Source organism: Eumetopias jubatus, unplaced genomic scaffold (assembly GCF_037043125.1).
Source record: "Eumetopias jubatus isolate StellerSeaLion01/CBP00866 unplaced genomic scaffold, mEumJub1_p1.0 scaffold_13, whole genome shotgun sequence".
Lineage (NCBI taxonomy): Eukaryota > Metazoa > Chordata > Mammalia > Carnivora > Otariidae > Eumetopias > Eumetopias jubatus.
The window spans coordinates 57,015,407-57,032,236 of record NW_028274819.1 but is presented as its reverse complement, the minus strand read 5'-3'; the positions used below and the strand labels follow the sequence as shown (position 1 = coordinate 57,032,236).

Genomic DNA, 16,830 nt, shown 5'->3' with positions numbered 1-16,830 from the left:
TCAGCCTCCCTCTGTAATTGGGAGATTCCTACCTTTCTCAGCTTTGTGTTCATTTTGCCCAGAGGAACACATCTTTCAACGACTAGGCTTCTGCTTCTGCCTACTTCTTCAAGTTTTTATTCCATTTCTGTTCCAGATAGGTTTATTTTCTTGCTTTTAGTTTGTTTTAGCAAAGTATGTCTCTTTAAATTTCTCTGATTTCACCGATCACTAGGGTTTTTTTGTTTGGTTTTGGTTCTTTGGGTTTGGGGGAGTTAAACGAATCATTGCTTTTTGTTTGGTGCAGTGGAGGGTCTCAAAGTGTGCACTTACAAGGACATCTGGACTGGAAAAATTGCTTATGGCTTTCTTTAAAAAGGAAAACTAATGTTTTTTAAGGTTCAAACTATGTATCGGATGTTCATCTGAAAGCTGGTACAGGGGCAAGATAAGACTGGACGTATAAATTTGTAAAATTCACTAACTGAAGGACTATAGAATAAAATATACCACTTATTACAATAAAACATACTCAATAAAGTTTTATTGACCATTTGGTCTTGAATCCCATCTCTGCTACTTAGTAGCTCTGTAATCTGGAGAAAGTTACTTAACTTCTGTGTGCAGGCTTCCTCTTCTGTAAAAAGACAATTGTGAGGTTTAAATGAGGTAAACTATGAAAGGAATTAGAACAGTACCTGGCATTATTATTAGCTCACAGAACATTAGCTATCATCATCATCATCATCATTATTATTGTCAGGGAGAACATTCTGCACTCATGTTTCCACACAGGCAAAAGATGTTCCACGCCTTGAGCCCCACATCAGGGTCTCTGCTCAGCGGGGAGCCTGCTTCTCCCTCTCCTTCTGCCTGCCACTCCCCCTGCTTGTGCTCTATCTCTATCAAATAAATAAATAAAATCTTAAAAAAAAAAAAAAAAGTCCCACTCCATTTCCCAGGTCCTAAAGAGAACATTTCCAGTTTCTCTGTGTCCTTCCAGGACAGGCAGAAGACTGACTGCTGAGCTTGGGAGAAGAAACAGACCATGATGGCCTCAGTTCTTTCCAGTTTCCCTCCCAGTCAGGAACAGCCTGCCTAGAGCACACATAAATTCTGCTTTTAGCTTGGAGGATTAGGATTTGTCCCTGTAAGAGGGCAAGATCCTGGTTTTGCTTGTTTTGTTGTTTTGGGGGGAAGGTTCAATTTGGGAGGAAGTATACAAGCTCTTTTACTTGTAGAATTTAAGCCACAATTGCCAATTAATTTTATTAGTAATAAAGCCAACATTTTGATCTCCATTTATCTATCACCTGTCTTATTTCTAAACTTGTTCCAAACGCATGGGGAGAAGAAAGGGGCATTAGTCATCGGCTATCCAAAACTTCAATTACTAATAGTATCTGACTATGCAATTCTTTGGGAGATTAAATAGAATAACAGATATAAAGCTCTTAAAAGTATTTGATACACAGTAACGTTCAATAAATATTCGCTTTAATATTATTACTATGTACCAGATATTGTGCTAGATAGTGTGCTAGTTACCAGTTGTAAGAGGAACTTAATCCCTCAACAGGGTCAGGATGGTTAACCCTATAAATGGGACACCGTAAAAAAAAAAAAAAAAACAGTAGCCATCCCATAATTCTCTCATTAAATCAAACATTTTTACTAAGCAAATACCATGTCTCAAGAACTGTGATAGGTACTGGGAATTCAAAATTACATATACAAATATGTCCTTAAAAAGCTTACAGATTAGGGCGCCTGGGTGGCTCAGTTGGTTAAGCGACTGCCTTCGGCTCAGGTCATGATCCCAGGGTCCTGGGATCGAGTCCCACATCAGGCTCCCCCTGCTCTGCGGGGAGCCTGCTTCTCCCTCTGCCTCTGCCTGCCACTCCCCCTGCTTGTGCTCTCTCTCTCTCTCTCTCTGTCAAGTAAATAAATAAAATCTTTAAAAAAAAAAAAAAGCTTACAGATTAGAGGATCTATACAACAAAGGAAGAAAGAATTATAAAGTGGTATCTCTATGTCAAAGGTATACACATTTAATAAACTTTAGGAACTCAGAATATAAGGGTTCTGAGTTTAAAACAAATTTTAAAAAAAAGCTTATCAGAGCTTGAATCAAATTTGATGAAGTCACCTAGAATACCTTCCATTTTGCCAAATCCAATGGGCAATTTTCAATCCTCATGTTATCTGACCACTCCCGCCCCTTAAAAGCCAAAAACCAAAACAAAACAACTCTTTTTCTTTGGACTCTGAGATCCTATGAGACTCTACATTCTTTTCCTTATACATCCCTCATCACTCCTTCTCAGTCAACTTTTCCAATGCCTCCACCTCTACTTGGCCCTTAAAAGTTGGAGGTCCTCAAGGCTTGGTTATTAAGGCCCCTTTTTCCTCACTGTACAGTCTGCCCCTAGCCTGAACTCATCATTTCAGTGATTATGTGCCATTGGCCCCACATTTATATCTCTAACCGACTTCTCTCCTCTGAACTCCAATCTGCACATGGGTATCTTGAAGGCATCTCAAAGTCCATATGATCAAATATCAGCTCTCAGTCTGCCTCCACCAAACCTGCTGTCCCTTAGTTCTCCCAGTGCCTGGAACATTTATCCATCCCATTACACTACCCAAGCCAGAAACCCAAAAGTCATCCTTTACACCTTTTTCCTTATACCCTAAATTTGAAGCATACCAGGTCCTAATGATTTTTACCTCCTAAAACTTTCCTAAATCCACCTTCTCTCTATTCTGCCATAACTTTGTTCCAAAGTATCAGCATCTCTTACCTAATATACTGCATGATCCTCCTTTCTGTCTTTCCACATATATTCTTACCTCCTCTACAATCAGTATTTACTACAGACAGAGTGAAATCAAAATACAAATCAAATTATATCTCTGCCATGCTAAAAATCCTTCAACACAATCCACTGCTCTTAGGATAAAATCCTTTAAAAGGTTCTATATGATGTGGTTCCATACCTTCCTGTCCAGTCTCATCAGGTATCACTCTTCCTCATCACTCTGACCTTCCTTTAGTCCCTAAAACCCACCACATGCTCTTCCACTTCATGGCCTTCGAACTTGCCAACCTCCTCTGCTAGAACGTTCTTCCCATTCAGCCCACACTCCCTGCACTTGGTTCACTTCCACTCATCCTCTGGATTATAGCCTTAAAAGTCTAGTTCTCAAATAGAGAGTCCCTAAGAGTGCAGGTAAGGTCTTCACTACATGCTCTTATAGCATTACCACCACTTGTGTTTATATATATTCATCTGTTAGGTTACTTTACCAGTGCTTGTCTCTTCCACACACTCGTGCTGGAAAATATCCATCTGTTCACCAATGTACCTTTAGCACTTACAGAGAGGGCCCAATGGCTGACAAAGAGCAGGTACTCAATAATTAGCTGCTGAATGAATGGAGCATTTTAGCGATAGTATTTCACACAACCAAGAATTATGAAGCAATGTGTTCACTAAGAGCAAGTAATATAGAAAACTCACCTCATTTGGTTTGTGGCTAGTATTAAGTGGGATAAAGAACATGAATCACCTGGCATAGTAACATAGATAGTAGGTACTTGGTAAATATGAATTCTCTTCCCTTTCCTTTCTCTAATCGCCTGTAGATACAGATAGCACTGACTATAATATCACTTGACTCACAGTTTCTTAAATTTACTCCAAGTATAAAAGGTATCTGAAACATTTAATCAAATTGTATTGTACTTAATCAAAATTCACCATTCTGTTTTGACTCTCCAAAGAATTACATAGAATAAGAGCAAAAAGCCAGATTTCCTCTTAAAAAAATAATCTGGATTTAGAAAAGATGAATCAGGGTGGCTACAAAACAAGTTTTCACTTTAAAAAGCATTCACCTTAAGCCACACTAAATAAATGTACAATGATACTTAAAACAAGATTCTATTTACACAGAGCTTTGTACACTATGTCAAGGCACAGCTGCACTAAACAAAACTCACAGCATTAGAAAAATCCTCTTACCTTATGTTCAAATGGAGCACCATAGTAGCCATCATTCAGCCCAAAAATTATTTCATTTTGGTTGCGGGCATGAATCTAAGAGAGAAGAAAAACACGTTATCAGTTCTCATTCCAATTAAGTTTTGTTATGATTAAGGCACGACAGTTACCACAGGATCTACTTCAATGCTGAGAAACAGGCTGACTAATCTAACAAGCCAGCAGAAACCATATAATTTATCCTAAGACCAGGTAATCAATTCAGTGCTTCCTGCTTTAGTCAAAGGGCTCACAAAATCATCACACAAGAGAACAAGCATGATCATTCACTTTCATTTTCCACAAACACTTCTTGAGATTGCTATGGAAAGACTATTTCTGAAATACAAGGGATCCAGAGACATACTATACATTCTCTGATCTCAAAGAAAACACAATCCAATTAGTCTATAAGAGTGCTTTAAAAACTATAAAGTCCCAGAAAAAAACACAAAAGATTAATATTATTTTCTATTTTCAAGAAGACAGTTTAGGGGCACCTGGGTGGCTCAGTCATTAAGCGTCTGCCTTCCACCTATGTCTCTCTCTGTCAAATAAATAAATAAAATCTTTAAAAAAAAAAGACTGTTTAAAGATAATAATATCTAATTTGCAACATCACTCTGGACTCTAGTTTCCTCAAGTAAAAATGAATGAATCAGATTATGCTCTGTTTTATCATACTTCCGTGCCTACCCCCAGCTCCTCTGGCTAAATCTAACATATCATTCAAATTTCACTCAAGATTATCAATTAATTTAACCTAACTGACATCTGGATTCAACGACAACAGAATACACATCACTTGTACGGGAAACATTCACCATAGAAGAGATTTTATATTCTAGGCCATAAAATAAACCTCAAAAAAAGCTGAAAAGATTGAAATCATACAAACTATTTTCTCTTAACTCAACAGAATTCAAGTAGAAAACAACAAAAGAAGGATATCTGGAAAATCCACAAATGTTTGAAAATTAAACACTACACCTCTAAATAACCAATGGATCAAGAAGAAATAAAAGGGAAATTAGAAAATATTCTGAATTGAATGAAAATGAAAATATAACATCGAAGTTTATGAGTCATGGGGTGCCTGGGTGGCTCAGTCGTTAAGTGTCTGCGTTCAGCTCAGGTCATGATCTCAGGGTCCTGGGATCGAGCCCCGCATCAGGCTCTCTGCTTGGCAGGAAGCCTGCTTCTCCCTCTCCCACTCCCCCTGCTTGTGTTCCCTCTCTCGCTGTGTCTCTCTCTGTCAAATAAATAAATAAAATATTAAAAAAAAAAAGTTTGTGAGTCACAGTTAAAGCAAGGCTTAGGGGAAAAATTACTAGATGCTTACTCTAGAAAAGAGAAGTCTCAAAACAGTAATGCAAAAATCCTACCTTAAGAAACTAGTAAAGAAGAGCAAAGTAAACCCAAAGCAAGCAAAAGAAAGAAAATTAAAGGATAAAATCAGAAATCAAAGAAACTGAAAACAATAACAATAATCAATGAAACCAAACACTAGTTATTTGAAAACCTAAGAAAACAGATAAATCTCTAAGCAGAGTGATCAAGAGAAGAGAGGAGACAGAAATTACAGATAGCGAGAATGAAAGAGGAAAGGATCATTATATAGCCTATATACATTACAAGGATATAGTAATATTGTGGAAATCTTTATACTAACAAACTTGAAATCTTAGGTGAAACCGATAAATTCTTTGGAAGACAAACTATCAAAGCATAAGAAGACACAGATATGCTAAATAGCCCCACATCTAATAAAGTAACAGAAGTCATACTTTTAAACTTTCCCACAGGGAAATCTTAACACCCAGATGAGTTCACTGAAGAATTCTGTCAAATATTTGCTGAATAAGTAATACCAATTTTACACAAATTCCTCCAGAAAACAGAAGAGTAAAGGCATCCCAATCCATTTTACAAGACCAGCATTACTCTCATACTAAACCAGACAAGGACAATGCAAGAAAAGTACAGACCAATATCCCCCAAGGACATAGATGAAAAAAGCCTTAACAAAATATTAACAAATGTAATCCATAATGAAAGAAAATTTACTTTCCTTTCATAAAGTGTCTACAAAATTTACAGCTAATATTATACTTAATAATTAAAGACTGAATACTTTTACACAACATCAGTAACAAAACAAGGATGCCCACTCTACTCACTTCTATTCAATACTGTACTGAGGTCTTACCAGTGAAATGATAAGAAAAGAGAAAAACACATATTCATTAGGAAGGAAGAAATTAGACCATGTGTTCACAGGCATGATTTCCTACATAGCAATCTACAAAAGGAATCTACCAAAAAAAACTATTAGATCTAATAAATGAGTTTAGCAAGGTCACAGAATACATGCTCAATACAGAAATGTTTCTATATACTAGCAACAATTGGAAATAGGAATATTTTTTAAATGAATAGCATTTAAACTACCATAAAAAACATGGAATCCACAAGTACAAATCTAACAAAATATGTGTAAGAGCTGTATACTTAAAACTACAAAACGATGAGTGAAATCAAAGATTTTCACAAATGGAGAGATATGCCATGTCCATAGATTGAAATACCCAATACTATTAAGATGTCAATTCTCCCAAAATTTTCTCAGATTTTTGTAGAATTGACAAATTAATTCTAAAGTGTATACGTAAAGGCAAAAGATCTAAAATAGCCAGAACAATTCTGAAAAAAGATCAAAGTTGGAGGATTCAGATTACTTCAATTCATGATGTATAAAACTACGGCATTCAAGATAATGTGGTATGGGAATAAAGACAGACATGCAGAACAATGAAATAGAATAGCGTCCAGAAACAGACCCAGGCAAATTATTTTAAACCATTGATTTTCAACAAAGATAACAAGGTAATTCATAGCTCTTACAACACAGTACAGGAACAAATGTTCATCCATCTGCAAAACAATGAAATTTACACCTTAAATAAAAGTTAATCCAAAATGATCATAGACATAAACATAAAACCTAATACTACAAAGTTTCTAGAGGAGAAACCCCACAGGAGAAAATCTCTGTGATCTTCGATTAGGCAAATATGTCTTAGATAAGACACAAAAAGTATGAAACATAAAAGCAAAAACCGATATAGTGGAATTTAACACTTATAAATTTCTGTTGTTTAAATGACACTTAAAGAAATGAAAGGACAAGGGGCGCCTGGGTGGCTCAGTGGGTTAAGCGTCTCCCTTTAGCTCAGGTCATGATCCCAGGGTCCTCGGATTGAGTCCTGCAGTAGGCTCCCTACTCAGCAGGGAGCCTGCTTCTCCCTCTCCCTTTGCCTGCCACTCCGCCTGTTTGTGCTCTCTCTCTCTCTCTCTCTCTGTGTCAAATAAATAAATAAAACATTAAAAAAAAAAAGGGACAAGCCACAGACTGGCAGAAAATATTCAGAAAATACTATCTTATAAAGAACTGACTCATATCCAGAATACAGACAGAAATTTTACAAGTCAATGATGAGAATTCAAACAGCCAAATAAAAATTGGGCAAAATCTCTGAATAAACCTTTCACCCAAAAAGGGGCAAGAGAGAGAATGATGACAAATAAACATTTTTTATTGTTCAACATGACTTCATCACTAGATAAATTCAAATAAAATCACAAGATTCTGTATACCCATAATGAAGCCACAGAAAGAGAAATTAACAAAACCATCCCGGGGCACTTGGGTGGCTCAGTTGGTTAAGCATCTGCCTTTGGCTCAGGTCATGATCCTGAGGTCCTAGGATCGAGCCCAGCATCAGCAGTCTGCTTGTCCCTCTTCCTCTGCCACTCCCCCCGCTTGTTCTCTCTATCAAATAAATAAAATCTTTTTTTAAAAAATAAGTAGAAAAAAGAAAACAATCCCATTCACAATTACACCCAAAATAATAAGATACCTAGGAATAAATCTAACCAAAAGGATGAAAGACCTGTACTCTAAAAACTATAAAACACTGATGATGAAAGAAATTGAAGACAACACAAAGAAATGGAAAGACATTCCAAATTCCATACTCATGGATTGGAAGAACAATATTGTTAAAATTGTCTATACTACTCAAAGCAATCTACATATTTAATGCAATCCCTGTCAAAATACCAATAGCATTTTCCATAGAAATAGAACAAGCAATCCTAAAATTTGTATGGAACCACAAAAGACCCTGAATCTCTAAAGCAATCTTGAAAAAGAAAAGCAAATCTGGAGGCATCACAATACCAGACTTCAAGTTGTATTACAAAGCTGCAGTAATCAAAACAGTATGGTATTGGCACAAAAACACATAGATCAATGCAACAGAATAGAGTATCTAGAAATAAACCCACAATTATATGGTCAATTAATCTTCGACAAAGCAGGAAAGAATATCCAATGGGAAAAAGACAGTCTCTTCAACAAATGGTGCTGGGAAAACTAGACAGCCACGGGCGAAAGAATGAAACTGGACCACTTTCTTACACAATACACAAAAATAAATTCAAAAGGGATTAAAGACCTAAATGTGAGGCCTGAAACCATAAAAATCCTAGAAAAGAGCATAGGCAGTAATTTCTCTGACTTTGGCAACACCAACTTTTTTTTAGCTAGGTCCCCTGAGACAAGGGAAACAAAAGCAAAAATAAACTATTGGGACTATATCAAAATAAAAAGCTTCTGCACAGCAAAGAAACAATCAACAAAACTAAAAGGCAACCTACTGAATAAGAGAAGATATTTGCAAATGACACATCAAATAAAGGGTTAGTATCCGAAATATATAAAGAACTCAACACCCAAAAAGCAAATAATCCAATTAAAAAAATGGGCAGAAGACATGAACAGACTTTTCTCCAAAGACGACATACAGATGGCCAACAGACACATGAAAAAATGCTCATCATCACTTACCATCAGAGAAATGCAAATCAAAACTACAATGAGATATCACAACTGTCAGAATGGATAAAATCAAGAACATAAGAAACAACAGGTGTCGGTAAGGATGTGGAGAGAAAGGCAGCGACTGTGGAAAACAGTATGGAGTTACCTCAAAAAGTTAAAAACAGAACTACCCTATGATCCAGCAATTGCATTATTAAGTATTTATCCAAATAATACAAAAACACTAATTCAAAGGGATACATGCACCCCTATGTTTAGAGTAGCTTTATTTAGAATAGTCAAGATAGGGAAGCAGCTGAAGTGTCCATCAATTGATGAATGGATAAAGAAGATGTGGTGTACACACACACACACACACACACACACACACACACACACACACAGACACACACAAACTGTGAATATCACTCAACCATAAAAAAGAATGAATTCTTGCCACTTGCAATGATATGGATGGAGCTCGAGAGTATAATGCTAAGTGAAATAAATCAACCAGAAAAAGATAAATACCATATGATTTCACTCACATGTAGAATTTAAGAAATGAAACAAATGAGCAAAGGGGGGAAAAAGAGACACAAACCAAGAAACACTCAGCTAGAGAGCAAAAATTGGTGGTTACCAAAGGGGAGGTAGGTGATAGGGATTAAGGAAGGCACTTTTCGTGATCAACACTGGGTAATTAAAATTAAAACTTAAAAAAAAAAAATCACAACAAGATAACCATTTAAAATCCATCATAATGGCTAAAACCCACTACAATGGAAAACAACTTGGCAGTTTCTTATAAATTTCAACATACACTTACCACTAGACCCAGCAATTCCATTCCTATGTATTTACTCAAGAGAAATGACAACATATGTCAACCTAAAGACCTATATTTAAATATTCACAGCAGCATTATTCATTGTGGTGGTTACTAGACTATACATTTGTCAAACCCACTGAACTGCATACCTTATAAGGGTGAATTTCATTGTATATACATTATACCCCAACAAACCTGACCTGTAAAAAAAGTTTCATTCAAAAGTCAGCCCTCCTTGACTCTACCCCAACTTGTCTAAATACCTCTTCCATATACTCCTCCAAATTATATTACAAAGCTATAACAATCAAAACAGTATGGTACCATGCAGGTCTATGCAGGTATTCACCAATCATCAGTTTACCAAGTCTAAGGATCTTGTCTTATCCGTCTCTGGAACCTTAACAGTAAGAGTAATATCTGGTAGAAAGCAGATGATCAGTCAATGAACCTAAGTAATTCTGGCTATTCTCCTGATACATCTTAGTCTTGCTTTCCTCTGAAAATTTGTAATTTTATTTTATCTGATTTCCTAGTCGTATGTTACTTGTTATATCTATTCTGTAGGGGAGTTTTGGTTTCTACAATGATAAGTTTTTAATTGGCTTAAAAAACATGTTTTCTCTTGCTCTTGTTCTCCGTTATACCCACATAACCAGCTTTGTAAGAAGACACCCAAAAACTGACTCTCTGAAATTAGAGCAGGTTCAACATAAACACAGTTGGGTATTTCAAGAAGATCACTACCTAAGGAATATGTGAGTTGAAAAGCATGAAGTCCATCTTCTTTGGCCAAAAACTCCCCTACCAAATTATAGCCATACAACTCTAATGTTAAGAAGCATCATCCTCCATGAAATGTAAGTACTTTCAGAAGATAAGTGCTCAATACCACAGTCTATCCACAGCGAGCCAACTATGGTATGTGGGAAGACAGAAAAAGTATGCACCTCAGTGCAGGGCTCTGGCTGGCCAGCCAAAAGGCAACAAGTATCTCATACTGAAAGAGAGGAGAAAGGCCCTAAGCCAAAAGTCATTATTTTATAAATTTTTGCTGAGATCAGTCGTAAAACAGAAGGAAAAATATAAAAACAAAAAAAGCTTAAGAATCTACAGCAGTTAGAATTCAGTTATGGAAAATATCTTACATGCATTGTTCTGATCTACTATAGGAAGACACAAAATAAAGTATATGGTAAGCAAAATGAGGGCAGAGGGGTTTTTTTAATCTGAAAAAAAAATATGTAGAATTAAACTGTTTCTTTAAAAGAAATAAAGCAGGGGCACCTGGGTGGCTCAGTTGGTTAAGCAACCAACTTTTGATTTCAGCTCAGGTCATTTTCTCATGGTCCTTAGATCGAGCCCTATGTCAGGCTCTGCACTGGGTATGGAGCCTACTTAAGATTCTCTCTCTCTCTCTTTCTCTCTCTCCCTCTCCCCCTCTGCCCCCTCAACCCCCTACCCCCATTCACATGCATGCTCTCTAAATAAATAAATAAATAAATAAATTTTGGAGTTACCTTTAACAGTATCCCACAGGTATCACAAAAAGACACAGCATTTATTCCAAGGTAGGTTACCAAGGACTACAAGTATATATCAGTGTGGTACAGCACAAAGAATGAATCTGTAAGTCAGCCAGGCCTAGATTTAAATATTAGCTCTACCTAGCAGTGTGATCTTGAGTAATTAAACTCTCTGTGGTTCAATTTTCCCATCTGGAAAATAAGGACACTAATACCAACCTTCACAAGCCTGCTATAAATATTAAGTATAATAACCTATGTCTGGGGATGGTAAATAGGTTTCATATCATCAGCAATTCTGATATATTACTAGCTGCATCCCAGAACACTGTGTCCAAAGGGATTATGGAGCTACTTCTCAGCTTACAAAGAGTGCTATGATCCAATAGCTACCTCACTCATAGGGACTTGTTAGTAGCATGCAAGTCAGGCACTTGTCAGCCCTGTGCTCAATGAACAGTAGTAGCTCTCCAAAAAAAAAAATAATAAAAATAATAAATAAATAAATAAATAAACAGCAGTTCTCTTTCTTCCCGAAATAATGCAACTCTACTGGTCATAAGAGAAGTTTTTAATAGTATGTTCCATATTTGCAACCTAATTTTTAGAACCAATAAAACAGAAGATCGCTTCTTGGTCTTTTGGCTAATATCAAGTGCAATAAAATAGAAGAAGCAGAATGCTATGGGAAAGCATATTCTTTCCTACAAAAAAAAAAAATTCCTCTTAAATTAACAGCTTAGGGTGCTTCTTTTTAAGTTTCTTCAGTTAAAAATTATTTTTAAACTTGGCAATGACTCAAAATTTCTATAATTGGGCACCTGGGTGGCTCAGTTGGTTAAGCGACTACCTTCGGCTCAGGTCATGAACCTGGAGTCCCAGGATCGAGTTCCACATCGGGCTCCCTGCTCAGCAGGGAGTCTGCTTCTCCTTCTGACCCTCTTCCCTCTCGTGCTCTCTATCTCTCATTCTCTCTCTCTCAAATAAATAATTAAAATCTTTTAAAAAATGTAAAAAAAATAAATAAAAAATAAAGGATATTTTAAAAAAATTTTCTATAATTAAGTAAACAATCATAAAGGTTCTCTATAATAGGAAATGTAGAATCTAAAGAATATACAAAAAGGTTAGGTAGGTTTAGAGAAGACAAATACTCAAAACTACAGTCTAAAAGTTACCTGCTGACCCAAGTATTTCAGCCCATCCAAACAGACTTTCCATTCAATCAAAAGCTGGTAGATGTTCTCCTTTCCACCCCATATCTTCACCACAAAACAAGACACAGATGTATCAAGACGGTCTGGCATTATTCCAAAATCAAGACTCCGCCACGTTGGATTCTGTTGATGGAAAGGAAAGCATGAAGACTCTAATTTGTTTACAATTATTTCAATTAGATTATAAATCATTTTGTTTTTGAAAACCAAAACACCTCAAAAATATATCAAATTGCAGACTTAAATAAACCAGGAAGACATCTAATTAACACAATGGGGATGATAATGGTATAAGCATACCTCAAAGATAATTGCAGTTTGGTCCCAGACCACCACAATAAAGCAAGTACCAAACTAAAGCAAGTCAAATGAATCTTTTGGTTTCTCAGTGCATTTATGTTTACACTATACCACAGTCTATTAAGTGTATAACAGCATCATGTCTAAAAAAAAAAAACCAATGTACATACCTTAATTAAAAAGTACTTTATTGCTTAAAAATGTAACCATCATCTGAGCTTTCAGCGAGTCACAATCTTTGTGTTGGTGGAGGGTCTTGCCTCAGTGTTGATGGCTGCTGACTCATCAGGGTGGTGGTTGCTGAAGGCTAGGGCGGATGTGGCAATTTCTTAAAATAAGACAACAATGGAGTTTCCTGCATTGATTGATTGACTCTTCCTTTCACGAATGATTTCTCTGTAGCATGTGATACTGTTTGATAGCATTTTACCCATAGCAAAACCTCTTTCAAAATTACAATCAATCCTCTCAAACCTACCACTGCTTTATCAACCAAGTTTATGTAATTTCTAAATCCTTTTTTGTCATTTCAACCATCTTCACAAAATCTTCATCAGGAGTAGATTCCTTCTCAAGAAACCACTTTCATTGCTCTTCCATGAGAAGTAACTGCTCATCTGTTCAAGTTTTATCATGAGATTGCGGCAATTCAGTCACATGTTCAGACTCCACCTCTCATTCAAGTTCTCTTGCTATTTTCACATCTGCAGTCACTCCCTCCACTCTTGAACACCTCACAGTCATTTATTTGGGTTGGAATCACCTTCTTCCAAATTCCTGTTAATACTGATATTTTGACCTCTTCCCATGAATCACAAATGTTCTTTAATGGCATCTAGAATGGTGAATCCTTCCTGGAAGGTTTTCAATTGACTTTGCCCAGATTCAGCAGAGGAATCACTACCTACAGCAGCTATAGCCTTACAAAATGTATTTCTTAAATAGTAAGACTAAAAAGTTGAAATGACTCCTTGATCCATATGGGCTACAAAATGGATGTTGTGTCAGCAAGCACAAAAACAATGTTAATTTCACTGTACATCTCTATCAGAACAGGGTGACCAGGTGCATTGTCAATGAGGAGTAACATCTTGAAAGGAATCTTTTTCTGAGCAGATCTCAACAGTGGGCTTAAAAGATTCATGAAATCATGTTGTAAACAGATGTGCTGCCATTCAGGCTTTCTTGCTCCATTTATAGAGCACAGGCAGAGTAGATTTAGCATAACTTTTAAGGGCCCTAAGATTTTCAAAATGGTAAATGACATTGGCTTCAACTTAATCACCAGCAGCATAGCCTCTAACAAGAGAGTCAGCCTGTCCTTTTGAAGCTTTGAAGCCAGGCATTGACTTCTCTAGCTGTGAAAGTCCTAGAAGGCACCTTTTTCCAATAAGAAGGCTGTTTCATGTACGTCGAAAATCTGTTGTTTAGTGTAGCCACCTTATTAATTATCTTCACCAGGTCTTCTGGATAACTTGCTGCAGATTCTGTATCAGCACTTGCTGTTTCACCTTGCACTTAAACCTCATAAACATGGCTTCTTTCCTTAAACCTCATGAACCAACCTCTGCTAGCTTCAACTTTTCTTCTGCAGCTTCCTCATGCCACCCAGCCTTCATGTAATCAAAGAGAGTTAGGGTCTTGCTCTGGATCAGGCTTTGGTTTAAGGGAATGTTGTAGCTGGTTTGATCTTTTATCCAAACCTCTCAAACTTCCTCCACATCAGCAATAAGACTATTTCGTTTTCTTATCATTGTGTGTTCACTGGAGTAGTACTTTTAATATCCTTCAAGCACTTTTCCTTTAACATTCACAACTTGGCTAACTGTTTGGTGCAAGAGGCCTAGCTTTCAGTATATCTTGGCTTTCAACATGCTCTCCTCACTAAGCTTATTCATTTCTAGCTTGTGATTTAAAGAGGCATGTGACTCTTTCACTTGAACTTTTAAGAGGCCACTGTCGGGCTATTAACTGGCCTAATTTCAATATTGTTGTATCTCAAGGGAATAGGGAGTGGCCTGAAGAGAGGGAGAGAGGTGGGGGAATGGCTGGTCTGTGGAACAGTCAGAACACACACAACATTTATCAATTAAGTTCACTGTCTTCATGGGTGCAATGCCTGGTGCCCCAGAACAATTGTGACAGCAATGTCACAGATCACCATAACAAGTATAATCACAATGGGACACCTGAGTGACTCAGTTGGTTAAGCATCTGCCTTCCACTCAGGTCATAATCCCAGAGTCCTGGGATGGAATCCCCCATCAGGCTCCTTGCTCAGCGGGGAGCTTGCTTCTCCCTCTCCCTCTGCCCCTCCCCTGCTTGTGCTCTCTCTCTCTCTCTGACAAATAAATAAAATCTTAAAAAAAAACAAGTATGATCATAATGAAAATTTTGAAATATTGCGAAAATCACTAAAACATGACACAGAGACAGGAAGTGAGCAAATGTATTTGGAAAAATGGCACCAATAGAATTTCTCAAAGTCGGGTTGCCATAAACATTCAATTTGTAAAAACATTATCTGCAAAGCGCAATAAAGTAAGTGCAGTAAAATGAGGTATACCTGTAAAGAATACACGCACACCCAATAACCATTTGCTGCGTGAAGAAACCAAGAAGAGGAGGAACATCAGCCCGGAGGCTAGTGCAGTGGTGCCTGCGGGAGACGGTCTGGGAGGCGGAGAACGGAGATGGGACACGTAAGGGGGAGGTGTTTCCGAACTAGATGTGATAGGAGTTGCTGATGGGTGAAGGTGAGGGCCAGCTAAGGGAGGAATCTAGAACGTCTCCTGGGTCTCTGCCTCAAACAACTAACTGGGCAGATGATGTGCTGTTTTCTGTGCAGGGCAAGCCTGGCAGAGGCAAAGCGGTGTGGTGTGGGGGCAGGGGTGGGCAAGAGAACCGGGAGTCCCCACTCCAACGGGCCAGTGGTGAGATGCCTTTGGGACATGTGAGTGCAGATGTCAGGTGGCAGTCTGGAGCCCAGAGGAGAGGTGAAGGTGGAAGGAGCAACCATGTCGCGAGCCAGGTCAGCCAGGGAGAGGGTGAATGAAGGGAGCAGAGGACCAGGAACCACATGGGTCCCCAACGGTCTTCAAACTAAACAAAACCCAAACAAAACCAACCAACCAAACAAGGTCATGTTCGTGTGGTGAGCTGGAGAAACCTGTTTAGGCCCCCTGAATTTGTTTCTCCTCTGTCAAAGTAGATACTAAATCTCCCTCATAGAACAATACCCCAAGGCACCAGACACACAAGTAGGGGCTCAACACCCTGGGAGGGCTCTGAATTCTCCATCCTGACAAGGCCAGAGCTAGCTCTTCTCCAGCCAAAACCAGCAGAAATAGATCCCTTAGCCACCTCAGTGATTAAGTCCCCCTCACAGCTCTGCCTGTTCTCCAGGCTTCTCCAGAGCATTAGCGGGCCCTGACCTAGAAGGGAAGTCCATGCTGCACGCAGTTCCTCAGAATGACCACCAGTACTTCTGAATTTTGCTGCTTATTTATTATAGTCATTAGAAGAATATATTCTAATTTCTTATTAATATGGCTTCATATGGTAATTCATTTATTTATTCAATACTTAAGACACACAATTATTAAGAAGCAACACATAAACAAAGGCCTCAAAGTACCTCCAGCTTATTAGATTCAAACCCGCATTTAAATAATTACATTATCTCATGAAAAGTTCAGTAACAGAATTATGCACAAGGTTACACAGTAGCACAGAAGGGAATAATAAACTTTGAAGGAATAGGGGAAAGACATCACCACAAAGGCTGTGAAACTTGGCTTTCAAAGGACAAACAGGATTTCCCCAGGTGAAAATAAGGAACTTCAGGCATAGGGACCACAATAAACAAGGGCTCAGCAGGGTGATGTAGCAAGGTGTGCTCGGGGAGCTAAGACAACTCCTGGGATGCTAGCAGGACACAAAGCTCAAGATAAACCAGCAGCTACACTGAAGGATCTTTGGGGGCACCTGGCTGGCTTAGTTGGTCTACCAGACTCTTGATCCCAGGGTCACTGAATTAGAGCCC

General features: G+C 37.9%; 1 protein-coding gene across 2 annotated transcripts in view; it reads right to left on the bottom strand.

Moving 5' to 3' along the window:
• The window catches only part of UVRAG (UV radiation resistance associated), a 327,746-nt gene that overhangs the window by 250,690 nt on the left and 60,226 nt on the right, over window positions 1-16,830 (bottom strand). The window contains exons 4-5 of one of the 2 annotated variants that reach the window (XM_028115861.2): window positions 12,447-12,608; window positions 4,008-4,082 (exon numbers count right to left, since the gene is read on the bottom strand). In XM_028115861.2, the coding sequence (XP_027971662.1) occupies window positions 4,008-4,082; window positions 12,447-12,608 (237 nt within the window). The remainder of the gene's footprint in view (window positions 1-4,007; window positions 4,083-12,446; window positions 12,609-16,830) is intronic. The other variant, XM_088017675.1, reaches the window with a different exon arrangement.